This window comes from Macrobrachium rosenbergii, chromosome 3 (assembly GCF_040412425.1).
Source record: "Macrobrachium rosenbergii isolate ZJJX-2024 chromosome 3, ASM4041242v1, whole genome shotgun sequence".
In the NCBI taxonomy this organism is placed as follows: Eukaryota; Metazoa; Arthropoda; class Malacostraca; order Decapoda; family Palaemonidae; genus Macrobrachium; species Macrobrachium rosenbergii.
Genome location: NC_089743.1, coordinates 43,668,687 through 43,681,164, shown reverse-complemented (window position 1 = coordinate 43,681,164; position 12,478 = coordinate 43,668,687). Strand labels below are relative to the sequence as shown.

The 12,478-nt window shown below is 36.2% G+C and overlaps 1 protein-coding gene across 2 annotated transcripts in view; it reads left to right on the top strand.

Annotated features, from left to right (window-relative positions):
- LOC136854787 (neurogenic locus notch homolog protein 2-like) overlaps window positions 1–12,478 on the top strand; it is a 137,979-nt gene that overhangs the window by 104,265 nt on the left and 21,236 nt on the right. For both annotated transcript variants that reach the window (XM_067131355.1, XM_067131358.1), the window contains 5 exons: window positions 214–348; window positions 1,005–1,133; window positions 1,606–1,746; window positions 3,456–3,584; window positions 4,199–4,336. In XM_067131355.1, the coding sequence (XP_066987456.1) occupies window positions 214–348; window positions 1,005–1,133; window positions 1,606–1,746; window positions 3,456–3,584; window positions 4,199–4,336 (672 nt within the window). The remainder of the gene's footprint in view (window positions 1–213; window positions 349–1,004; window positions 1,134–1,605; window positions 1,747–3,455; window positions 3,585–4,198; window positions 4,337–12,478) is intronic.

Below are 12,478 nucleotides of genomic sequence, written 5' to 3'. Positions count from 1 at the left end.
TTTTAGATACTTCATTCGCCCCAGTTACAAAGGAGCATTGTTAACAATAATTGTCAGAGGGTTTCCGAGACAAAACAAAATGGTTAACATGCATGGATGCTCTTCACTGCATGTAGAAGGAGATAGTGTGAAAATGCTTATCACATAATGTATTAGTAATTCAGTGTGTACTCCTTTTTGTGTTATAATATCACGGGTGTTTTGTCTTTCCAGATCCTGATAACTGTGTCGAATTACCTGAATGTGGAGGAGACAGTGGCAGATGTGTGAAAGATGATGACTGGGGAACTTGCTATGGCTTAGCTGAACCAGCAGGTTGCCTTGGAAACAAGTGCACTTGTTGCAAGGGTTAGTCACATAAAGAACAGTAGAAGAACTGGATACATTTTTTTGCTCAGTTGTTTATAAGGCATAGAGTCATTCATATATATATATATATATATATATATATATATATATATATATATATATATATATATATATATATATTTATATATATATATATATATGTATATATTTATAATATATATATATATATATATATATATATAAATATATATATATATACATATATATGTATATATATATAATTTCTAGGACAACTAAAAGTGTTATACAGTTTTTAATGTAATATTGGAAGCACGCGCAAAAGATCTTTTTGGTATAGACAATATAAGTTTAGGTTTAAACTGCTGAAACATTATTATGCAGTATTTGCCTACATTTTCAGAAAGTTCCCAATTTCTTATGTTTGTCTTTAACATGCTCTTTGATATATATACCAGGTTAACTTTATTGCCATTTTTTTATCTTTAATCACAACAATGAGGATGATACAAAGAACCTGTCACGTTACAAACCTAACAAAATTTTCGTATGTCAGGATCATATGTAAAGTGATAATGACTGCTACAAGGATCCTGGATTAAGTGTACAAACAAGAATAATATGAGATGATGATAAATTATACTTAAAGAAATGTTTATCTTCCCTCAAACTCTCAGATTGTACCCCTAATGCCCAGTGTACTGCTAATCAAGGCTATTGCTACTACGGTATGAGTGCCTACTCGTGCACAGGCACTGTCTACGAACAGGGATGCGGGGAGGCTGAATGTCACTGTTGTATTAGTGGTACGTCACTTAGCATAACCTAGGTTCTGTTATCTTTACACTCGGAATTACAATTTCTCCCTTTTTCCGGAATGTTTTCTGATCATTGTCCAAAAACACTGGAATCTGAAAATCTTGTTTCACCATGCATTTTCTTGGCATTTCAGAGAGTACTGTTGTTATAATCATGTTACATGAAATTTTTGTTGGAATATTTCTAACGCAGCATAAACAGGTGAAATGTAGACTGAGGCTACTTTTTCGCTGTTCATATTTAACCGAATGTGAGATGGTCTTCTGGATAATGCTTATTTTAATTCTCAAGAGACACTTGTCAAACATTGGAGATTTTTAACACATAAAACATGCTCTGAATTTCCAAGTACTTGTGTGTTTCTATTAATTACTGGTAAGGAGACTGAAAGATTTCGGTGACTGCATGTGGGTGTCATCCATGATATATCTGTGACATCACTGCCTTTCATCTTTCCAGATACTTCTCTCTGTGTTCTGTTGCCTGGGTGTGAGAGCAGTGGCGGATCTTGCATGAAACCTGCAGACTGGAGTAGCTGTAATGGGGCAGTTGACTCCACGGAATGCCTAGGAGATGACTGTGCCTGTTGCAGTCCAGGAGGTGAGTCACTGAACCTCCTGAAGGGTAAATCAATGAGAACCTTGAAAAGGGAGATGCAAATGTATCGAACTGATAGGATTTTTCATGCAAAGGATGTTCATATCTATGGAAAATATTAAAAGGTAGCAGAAAGATGGTGACAGAGTTTAATTTTAAAGTGAGAAATTTCAGTTAAGCTCAAGTTCTTACTCAGAAACTCTCCGTAGGGGGATAGTGCTGTCAGTACACCTCACAGGGTGCACTGTAGGCATTACTAAAGGTTCTTTGCATGGTCCCTTTGGCCCTGAGTTGCAAACCCCTTTCATTCCTTTTACTGTACCTCCTTTCATATTATCTTTCTTCCATCTTGCTATCCAACCTCTCCTAACAATTATTTCAAAGTGCAACTGCGAGGTTTTCCGCCTGTTACACCTTTAAAACCTACCTACTCTCAATTTCATTTCCAGCGCTGAATGACCCCATGGGTCCCAGCGCCTGGCCTTTGGCCTAAACTCTATATTTCTAGATATTCCATTATTCAGAAACTTCAGATGCCAGTTTAATGGTACAGAACTGGAATTTATTGGAGCTCTAGTTTTTATTCTATATTTTCCTAAACGAGGGAAGAATACCCAGAACACAACGTGCTGTGTATGGTGAGGAAATAGGATTTCCTCAGCAAACACAGATCTCTAAAACTCGTGAGACTTTTTCGATTTGCCGATTTCTTCTACAGTTGAAGAAGACATTGACTGGATATAATTCTCAAAAGTGAATTTGCAGTCCAGATTGGAACTTAGATTTTTAAATGACTTTAATTTAATCAGTATTCATTGACAATGAGGAGATCTCGGTGGTTAAGTACCCTAAAACAATCGTACTTTGAGTTTTGTTACGGTTCAGCTACATTTGGTTCTAATCTTAAATTTCTCCAAGAGAATCTGCAACCACAGACCTATATCCAAGAGGTGAGGTCAACACAAAAGAGTAGCATCATCCACCTATGCAGCCAGTCTGTATTCTGGGCCAGACCACACATCATGAGTACCCAGCATTATAAAACAGAAGTGAACCAAGACAACTGCCTTAAGAACAACAGAAGTTACATTCTAGTAGTAGCGTTAGTGGCCTGTCAACAGCTAAGTTTTGTGATCTATTAGTTAACAATTCAGCAGTGCTAGGAGATAGTCCCACAGCTACCATTTATATGAGTTTGAAAACTAGGCTGTCGGGGTTAACGCATTCAAGAGCCAAATGCAAAGATTCTGGGCTTTTCTGTACAACAATGAAAAGTGAAAGAAGTGATCACAAACACGAAGGCTCTTGTAATAACGAGACTGTAAACTAGTAAATAGACTATTATTTTTAGCAATGTATTTCATAAATTTGTCATGAGATGTTCTTAGACGTTCCTCAAAGGTCAGAAAGGTCAGCTACAGTTAAAATTCGTTGTGAGACTGAGTATATTATATCTTTCTTTTGTAGTAAATTTACCCTCCTTTTTTTCATAAACTACTTATGCAAATTTGTTCATTTATGGGCTTATACTTCTGTATATTTTAGCCGAATTTCTCTATAGTGAAGAGTTTCATTTTGGTTTCTTAAATGCACTTGCCACAGAGCAACAGCAATGGCTTTTAACTCAGCATATTCAGGGATGACTGTCTTGGGAAAATTAGCATGCAATGACCAGGAAGCCCAACTGAATGAAATCCTTGATGTATTCACAGTCTGTTCACCAAGCAGTGCCTGCACCGACAATAATGGTTACTGCTACAGTGTGTTGAGCAGCCACGTATGCAGTGGTACTGTTTTCTCTGAAGAATGCAGTGGGACAAATTGTTCCTGCTGCATTGAAGGTAAGCAGCAGCCTTGAGTGAGATCAATTTTCCCTTTAATTTTCATTTCTGGTTTCTTATTCAAAGATTTCATGATTTTTCTTTTAGTTATATCGTAAGTATTGAGGGATCTTGAACACTTCTATCACCTTCAGGTACAAAATTTTTAAAATCTGTATTTACAAACATGTTTCAAAACAGCAAATACTTTCCCTCTAGTGGGATGTGGGAAGCTCTCATGCTTCTCCGTTTAATTTTCAAAAGACAATGAAAGGAAGAAACTTGACATATGCTATTGTTTTTGCTCATAGTAATTAGCACATTTCTCAGCAGTGACTGACACAAACCTTAATATTTATATAATACACTTAACTGATTTTCAGAATTTAGTCATTCAAGACATCCAAGTAACATTATCATGAAGTTCATTTTATGTAGGTGGGATATTTGTGATCATAATTTACACAACAATTTTTAAAGTTTTCCTTGATTACTGTATGAGTCCATATCATCATTATCAATCTATTCATTGCCTACCTTTAAAGTGTTCTCACTTAATCTTATGAATGGTCTACCATATCACCCATTGCAATGTAACAGTGAATAAATCTAATTGAATGAATTTCTTCTTGAAGAACTGGCAGTCTGTGGAAATGACAGTGCATGCACAACTCAAGGGGGTTACTGCTACAATGAATTAAGTGGCGAAGTCTGTAGTGACATCATTGATGCAACTCTGTGCTCTGGTTCAACATGCAGTTGTTGCCTTCCTCGTAAGTGACGTTCTCTCGGGAGTAATTTCATGATTATTCCTTTGTTTTTATTCAGATTTATCTTTCTACTTTTTCTCTTCACACTGTATCACAAGAGTAAACTTTTTTTTTTTTGGAAGACTAGAAACGGGATGTTTTTGCTTCTGTAACAATTTTCTCCAAAGGTAAGTGAATCTTGAAGAACCTCCGTCCTTGTAATAGAGAATTTGAAAATCTACATATCAAAACAGGCAGATATTTTCCTTTTAATGGAAAGAGAGACAGCTGGATGCTTGTCTGCTCAACTATCAGAAACGATTAGAGGAAGGTTAAAATGTGCAATTGTTCTTTATTCATATTGACTGGTTTAGTTTTCAATAGATTCCTAACACTAGCCCAAATATTTAGTAAATAAGTTGTTCTTTCTATATCCCATAATCTTTCTGTTATCATATTTTCACATTTTCTGATACTGAAAGATTTTTTATGGTTACCATCGTGCTGAACTAAAAACTATTGAATGCCAGTCATATCTGAAAAGACGATTGAGATGGTAAGTCCTAAGCCTAGTCATGTTACATATCATCCGGAGCTTAGAGCAAGGCATATTCATTGTGCATACTCACATAGGGACCAGTGAGAAAAAATTTGGCCACAGGCTGTACATCAAATGTAAACAGTGAGTTTAGTACTCATAAATTATCAGTTACTCAAAGAAAATTCAAAATTTAGGTACACACTCCTCTTTTATTATATGGGGATTAATATTATTAATCTTATTTCATTAAAAAGAATGGCAGTTACATGCTGCAGACCTTATACTGTGGTTCTTCTGACGGTGGTTGAAAACAGGAGGGTCGCCTGGGGTACTTCTTAGTGAGGGCTTCCTTACAGGCAGGCGTTGGGGGTCACTACCATGTTTCCTCATGTAGTGTTGGTATACTGCCCCTTTGTGTAAGAGGACAGCAGTCCTCTTGGAGAGGCGAGTTGTGGTTATACTGATTTAGGAATGGTGGTATCCATTCTCAGGGCACAACATTTGTTAGACCACTCCTCTCCTGTTAACGAGATCGCTGCAAATGGTGGAGCTATTCTTCATGAGGCATGGGGCAGTCCTCTGATCCTTATAGTAAATAGATCTTAAAGGTCGACTGTTGTGTCTTATTCAGTAGGCATTACGTGAACCCAGAGGATGTTTTATAGGACTGCCTCTTCCTTCTTGTAGTTAGTTTTCATATAGCCTCTATGAAACAGTCATATGGTCCTCTCGCCCTCCTGGGGGACAAGGCTCTCCTGATGGCACCACCTGTCGACAGCATTCCTTGTCACCTGTCAAGCCACCCAGCTCTTTGAGCAGCAAACTCTGTGAGCAGGAACCCCTTGCGCCAACCAGTCAGCACCTCTGACCTCGGTCAGACTCACAGCCGACAGGAGAACTCCCCAGCTGTGATAACCAATAACAAATTGACCCGTATTTATGTAAACCCGTTGTCCATTATACATAAGCTATATAAGTACTCCTTGTGCCATTCACCCTTTGTAAATGATATCATAAACTACTGAAACGTTGGTTAATAAGTGAACTTTTGTCAGCTTCTGTATGATTTGCCTGCTGTATGAAGGAACTTTTATGCCATGTTGAGAAAGCACAGTTTAAGCTCAACGGCATGCAAACTGCCATTCTCTTCAATGATGTATAAAATGGATCATCTTCCAAGATGATCCATTATTGTTTATTATTATTATTATTATTATTATTATTATTATTATTATTATTATTATTACAGTTGCAGTCTCATAACCATACTCAGTTATTCTGGGTAAATCAGTAATCTTTAGATTGCTTAGTTCTTTCTCTTTACTGCCAAGGCTTGGATTTTTCTCCTTGCCCTTATTTTCATAACTACCTCATTTGTCCAGCCTTCCGCCCTTCTTTTCCAGCTACCTTGTCCCCACCAATAATGGATCAAACATTCGTCCACTATCATGGTAATTAATTTTCTGGCCACAAAAGTTCTTGCTAGAAAATCACTTAGGTCTCCACGAGACCTAATACGCATTAACAACAGTGAATACCGGTTTTTCCTTGTCTGTTCATGGCATAAAAACCCGGTAAAAAAGATGTTCAAAGGAACGTTCTTTTGCAAATATGCCTAACTAACTATCGGGAGGACTTCTTCGGCAAATAAGCTTAAAATGCTACAAGTTTCTCTAAATGTAAACAGAGGACTTTTTGCATTGTAGCTTGTTTCAGTTACAGCACCCCCCTTTTGAACCCTATGATATTTTACTTTCAGCTCCAGGCTCAGAATCTGCTGAATCAGACTCTTCAGAAACTGGATCTTCAGAAACAGGATCTTCAGAAACTGGATCTTCAGAAACTGGATCTTCAGAAACGGGATCTTCAGAAACAGGATCTTCAGAAACAGGATCTTCAGAAACAGGATCTTCAGAAACTGGATCTTCAGGAACGGGGTCTTCAGAAGCGAAATCTTCTAACCCAAGTCTGCCCCTTCCTCCTCCTGTTCATATTCCTACTCGAGGAAGACCAGCTTATCTTCCTAGACAAGAAATTCTGGATTAAATTATTGGACCTGATATGAGATGGCTATAGTTAATCTGACTTAAGATTGCTATAGTTTCTCTGATTTAAGATGGCTATTGTACTCTGATTTAAGATGGCTATTGTTACTATGATTTAAGATGGCTATAGTTACTCTGATTTAAATTGGCTATAGTTAATCCACTGAACGTTCTAATAAGAACCACAATCTTTTGGAAAAGTTATTTTTTGTTAATTCGTAAATTTATAACCTATGTAACTTCTTAAAATTTCTTATAGGTTTAATTATGTGCCTCATTGCTTTGTTTCATCAAAATTAGAAAGTAAGTTCTGCAAATAAAGAAAAAAATTCCGTCTTTTCTAATTTGCATTATCACTATTCATTGATTTCAAGATAAGTTGCAAAGCGTAAAAATCCACGGCTGCTACGAAAATATTTGACAGACAAGGTGTAGCTAAACCACATAAGGTCTGGGTTCTTAAGCCTCGGTAAAAACAAGTCATGTTTCATTAATATGAGGCTTAGAATCTTACTGATGACTGGTTGTCAATTGACCAGACCCAAGAAATAGTGGATAAGCTTTTGAAATTGTTCACATTATCCTCACGAACATATATTATCCTCACGAACACTATATGTTGATTATTTTTGCTCCAAGTACAGATAGAGACTGAGGGATAACAATATAAAAACTTCATTGCATAAACATTGTGATTGTAGAAAGGGCCGTTAGCAAGGTAAATCTGGAGTGGCAAAGAAACTGGGCACCTGTATGCTAGACACTACTGAACAAATTGCAATTTTTAAATCATAATCATCAATAGCGGCCCATATAACTGAATTATACCCAGTTAAAAATGAAAATTCACTCTTTATCCAAAAGGGTAGCAATTTGTTGCAATTTTGCAATAATATTTGTGATTCATAGCCCAAAATAATGCATTATACCAACCTCAAGGAAAAGTCTACTTTAGCCCAAAAATCTGTCAGGTTTTACCCCTAGTGTTTTGGAAAAATTTTCACTGAGTGTAACATTAGCCTACTTCCTGCAAATTTATATATATATATATATATATATATATATATATATATATATATATATATATATATATATATATATATATATATATATATATATATATGACAACTTTTAAACTGTAATTGTGGTTATTGATGTGGAATATTGCATTATTCCTGGGAGCACCAATTCATATACAGTAATCCCTCAATTATCCAGATCTTCATTATCTGGAACTCGATGTTATCCAAAACACCCAGACTAGGGACCAAGGCCCGAAGATATATAAATTTTTAAAAGTTTGAAAAAAAAAATCTGATGGTTGGCAATGCTGCATGCCCTCAGGAAAATGTTGGCAACGGTGCTTACACTCATAAACAGACTGAGAAAAGGTTTTAGGGGAGGACCAGGCCTGGAGAAGTTTGCGAGGGGTAGGTCAGATGGCTGGGTGCCATGGGAAAGGAGGGACAGTAAGGCTGTGTAGAGGAACTCACTCAGAGAAGGGGTTGTTTTGGAAGTTGGATGGAGCTGGGAGAAGCCTCCGCGGCTGGGAGGGGGTGGGGATACAGTGTTGGATGGATGAAGAGGACTAGGTAGATGTCGTTTGACTTGCTAGAGCTTGTTTTGTTTCATGTTTTTATGTTTATGATTTTTCCAATTTCTGTTAAAGAATATATACAGTACTGTACTGTAACAAAGCAAAAAACAAGTAAAAAATGCACTGAAGTTTCTTTGGCACAATCGAGTTTTCTGTACAGCATATAATCAAGGCCACCGAAAATTGATCTATCTTTCGGTGGTCTCGGTATAATGCTGTATGAGCCGTGACCCACGAATCTTTAACCATGGCCTGGTGGTGGCCTGTCCTATATCATTGCCAGATGCACGATTATGGCTAACTTTAACCTTAAATAAAATAAAAACTACTAAGGCTAGAGGGCTGCAGTTTGGGATGTTTGATGATTGGAGGGTGGATAGTTTTCTTTTACAGAAAACTAAAAAGGACGAAGTACAGAATAAAAAGAGAGACAGATAGACAGACAAAGAGAACAACAGCTGAAATATCGAATACGTTGGAGTTTATACAGTAATACACATACTCCTTTACTTTTTTATTTATATTTTATGCTACTCATTTATATTTTTACTGTACTTTCACTCTTTTTTATTTTTACAACCCAAAAGATAAACGCAATCATGTGTGTAGGGTACGTACATAAGCACACTCATTCGCTGGTGTTGGTGGTGCCAAGACTTCAGTTATAAATAGCACAGCGTGTTGCCAACACTTTTTATGATATGCGTGCTTAATACAGCTCTTCGTTGGGCGAGTTGGTAGAGCTGTGGCCTATCACTCGGTAGGTCCGAGTTCGAGTCTCCGACCGGCTGATGAAGAGTTAGAGGAATTTATTTCTGGTGATAGAAATTCATTTCTCCCTATAATGTGGTTCGGATTCCACAATAAGCTGTAGGTCCCGTTGCTAAGTAACCAGTTGGTTCTTAGCCACGTAAAATAAGTCTAATCCTTCGGGCAGCACTAGGAGAGCTGTTAATCAGCTCAGTGGTCTGGTAAAACTAAGGTATACTTAACTTTTTTCGGAATAAACTAAATTTGTTATTAAAGCAAAAAATAAAAATAACAACATGGTACTGCGCTAAGAAACACACACAAGAACACACAAACACACTATGTAGAGACAGTGATGTCAACATCAATGAAATGCCACGTGTAAATGTAAACGCATCCCCCCCCCCACACACACAGAGGCATACAAGTAAAGCTTGTGTGATATCATGAGGTGAAATGAAAAGTCGTTAATTCCAGTAAAACAGAAAATGACCTACTGTTTAGTAGTGTCCTTAAAATGAATTTGCTTTGGACAGTCGCCATTGAGAAATTCTGCATGTACTAAAGGAATAAACATAGGGTGTTTTGCGCATAGTTTCCATGATAGGGCATAATGAGTAAAACAAATGAAATATATGCCGTATATACCAGTGTATCATTCGATCTATCGTATCATGGGGCCCTTAAAATTTCCTCCCCCAAACGTGATTTCACCGTATACATATCTTGCGAGTTGCATTTTTGATAGCCCAGATAACTTTAGGCTAACCTCTTTTCTTCAGTCGTCCCATCTTCTTGTTAAATAAATGAAAGAGAAAAAAATTACAAGGCTTCTATCTATGGATGACTTGCTATTATTATTATTATTATTATTATTATTATTATTATTATTATTATTATTATTATTATTATTATTATTATTCTTTGGGTATAGGCCCTCTTTCAAACATGTTTTGTTAAATATGACGGCAGCCTTGGTTGCATTAATCTTGTAGATTATTCGTTCAACTCTTCTAATTAGCCTTTTTTCTTCTTCAGCAACTGAATTAGGTAAAATGCCAAAGTTCATTGTAGGGGTTTTATTTATAAAAATATCAAAATTCGAAGGTAATGGAAATTCCAAGGGCGGGGTCCAAAAACGAGTGCAGGGGTCGTCAGTGCTTGTGGGATCGTAGGTATCGCGGGTCGTCATTGCTTAATTCTGGTGCTGAAGAAGAAAAAAGGCTAATTAGAAGAGTTGAACGAGTAATCTACAAGATTAATGCAACCAAGGTTGCCATCATATTTAACAAAATTATTATTATTATTATTATTATTATTATTATTATTATTATTCAGAAGATGAACCCTATTCATATGGAACAAGCCCACAAAAAGGGCCATTGACTTGAAATTCAAGCCTCCAAAGAATATGGTGTTCATTAGAAAGAAGTAAGAGAAGGGAAATGCAGAAAGAAGAGATCACCTATTAAAAAAAATAGTTAAATCAATAAACAGATGAAAATGTAAGTAAATTATTTAGATACGGGGAGAATTATATTAGGGTAGTAATGCATCGCATCTTCGCTTAAACTTCTGAAGTTCCGATTACACATCCTCAAGGAGACTGTTCCACAGTCCAACGGTGAGAGGAATAAAGGACCTCTATAACTGAAAAGCTCGACAGCGAGGCACATTTACTGCATGTTGGTGCTGCTGTTCAGCAAATCAGGCTGCTCTCGGCAGGAAAGGATCAGGGAGCAATTGTGGATGTTGTGGGGTATCGGTTTCGCTAGAAATATGTGATTATTATTATTCCCGTGTTCCTGTGATTTTAGGACGATGATGTCAGTATCGGAATGATTCGATCTGTCTCCTCCATTTCTTAGAAACTATGACAGATGTCCCAGGTCTTTAGCATTGAGTTTTGCAGACTTTTAGAAAATGTTGCTCTGTCTAGATTCCAGCACACAGATTTAGCTACAAGGTAGATCATCATGAGCAAGGCATAATGCATACATGTATGCATACATACATACTACAAGTGTTTCTAGATTAACTAGAAGGTAGAAGACCATAATAAGCAAGGCATAGAGACATACGTACATACACACTACAGTCCCTGTAGGAGATAGTGCCGTCAGCGCACCTCACGCGCGGTGCACTGTAGGCATTATTTAGTGGTTAAGGTTCTTTGCAGCGTCCCTTCAGTCCATAGCTGCAACGGCCTTCATTCCTTTTGCTATACCTCCATTCATATTATTTCTTCCATCTTACTTTCCACCCTCTTCTAACAATTGTTTCATAGTGCATCTGTTAGGTTTTCCTCCTGTTACGCTTTGTAACCTTTTACTCTCAATTTTCCTTTCAGCGCCGAATGACCTCTTAGGTCCCATCGTTTGGCCTTCGGCCTAAACTATATATTCTATTCCATTCTACTTACTACAAGTGTTTTTCTAATAATGGCTTCTTAAATATAAATATATATATATATATATATATATATATATATATATATATATATATATATATATATATATATATATATATTTATATTTATAGAAACATAGACAAACGTTTAATGATAATAATGACAATAATGTTTGTTTACAAATAATTTCAAGTTTTAATAACAAAAATAGAATAAAAAAATTGGAAAACCACATCTAAAATGTTCATTCTGAATACTCGCCAGCCGTAACTTTGTTCTTATTTCCTTTACTTGCTTTATTTTTAATCATAAATTTTAAAATGAACAGATTGCTAGTTTGAGATAGAAGTGTTAGACAGAACGTGATGACTGTCTTGACGGTATGGTGACTCATGTACATATGGCCAATAAACGTTAAATAACCTTGAAAGTTAATTGGGTTACGCTCTTATTCTTATCAGTAGTCTTCGCTATAACTAATTTACTGTCACTGGTGGATTCAGTTTTTTGCTTACGTATTGTTACTGATATCATTATGAACAAATTTTGGTGAGTTCATGAAATCAGCTAGGAAATACCCTTCTGTTGTATTATATTTTTTTTTCCTGGGGAAAGAGGGGTAAAATTTGTATGCAAGAGCTACTGCATACTTACCTCATTCAGAAATCTTTTTATCCACTTTGTGCTCACAATAAACAGTTATTATTATTATTATTATTATTATTATTATTATTATTATTATTATTATTATTATTATTATTGTGTAATAAAAATCCACAATTATAAAGTAAACTGTATTACTTTGTCTTTTACATCGTAATAG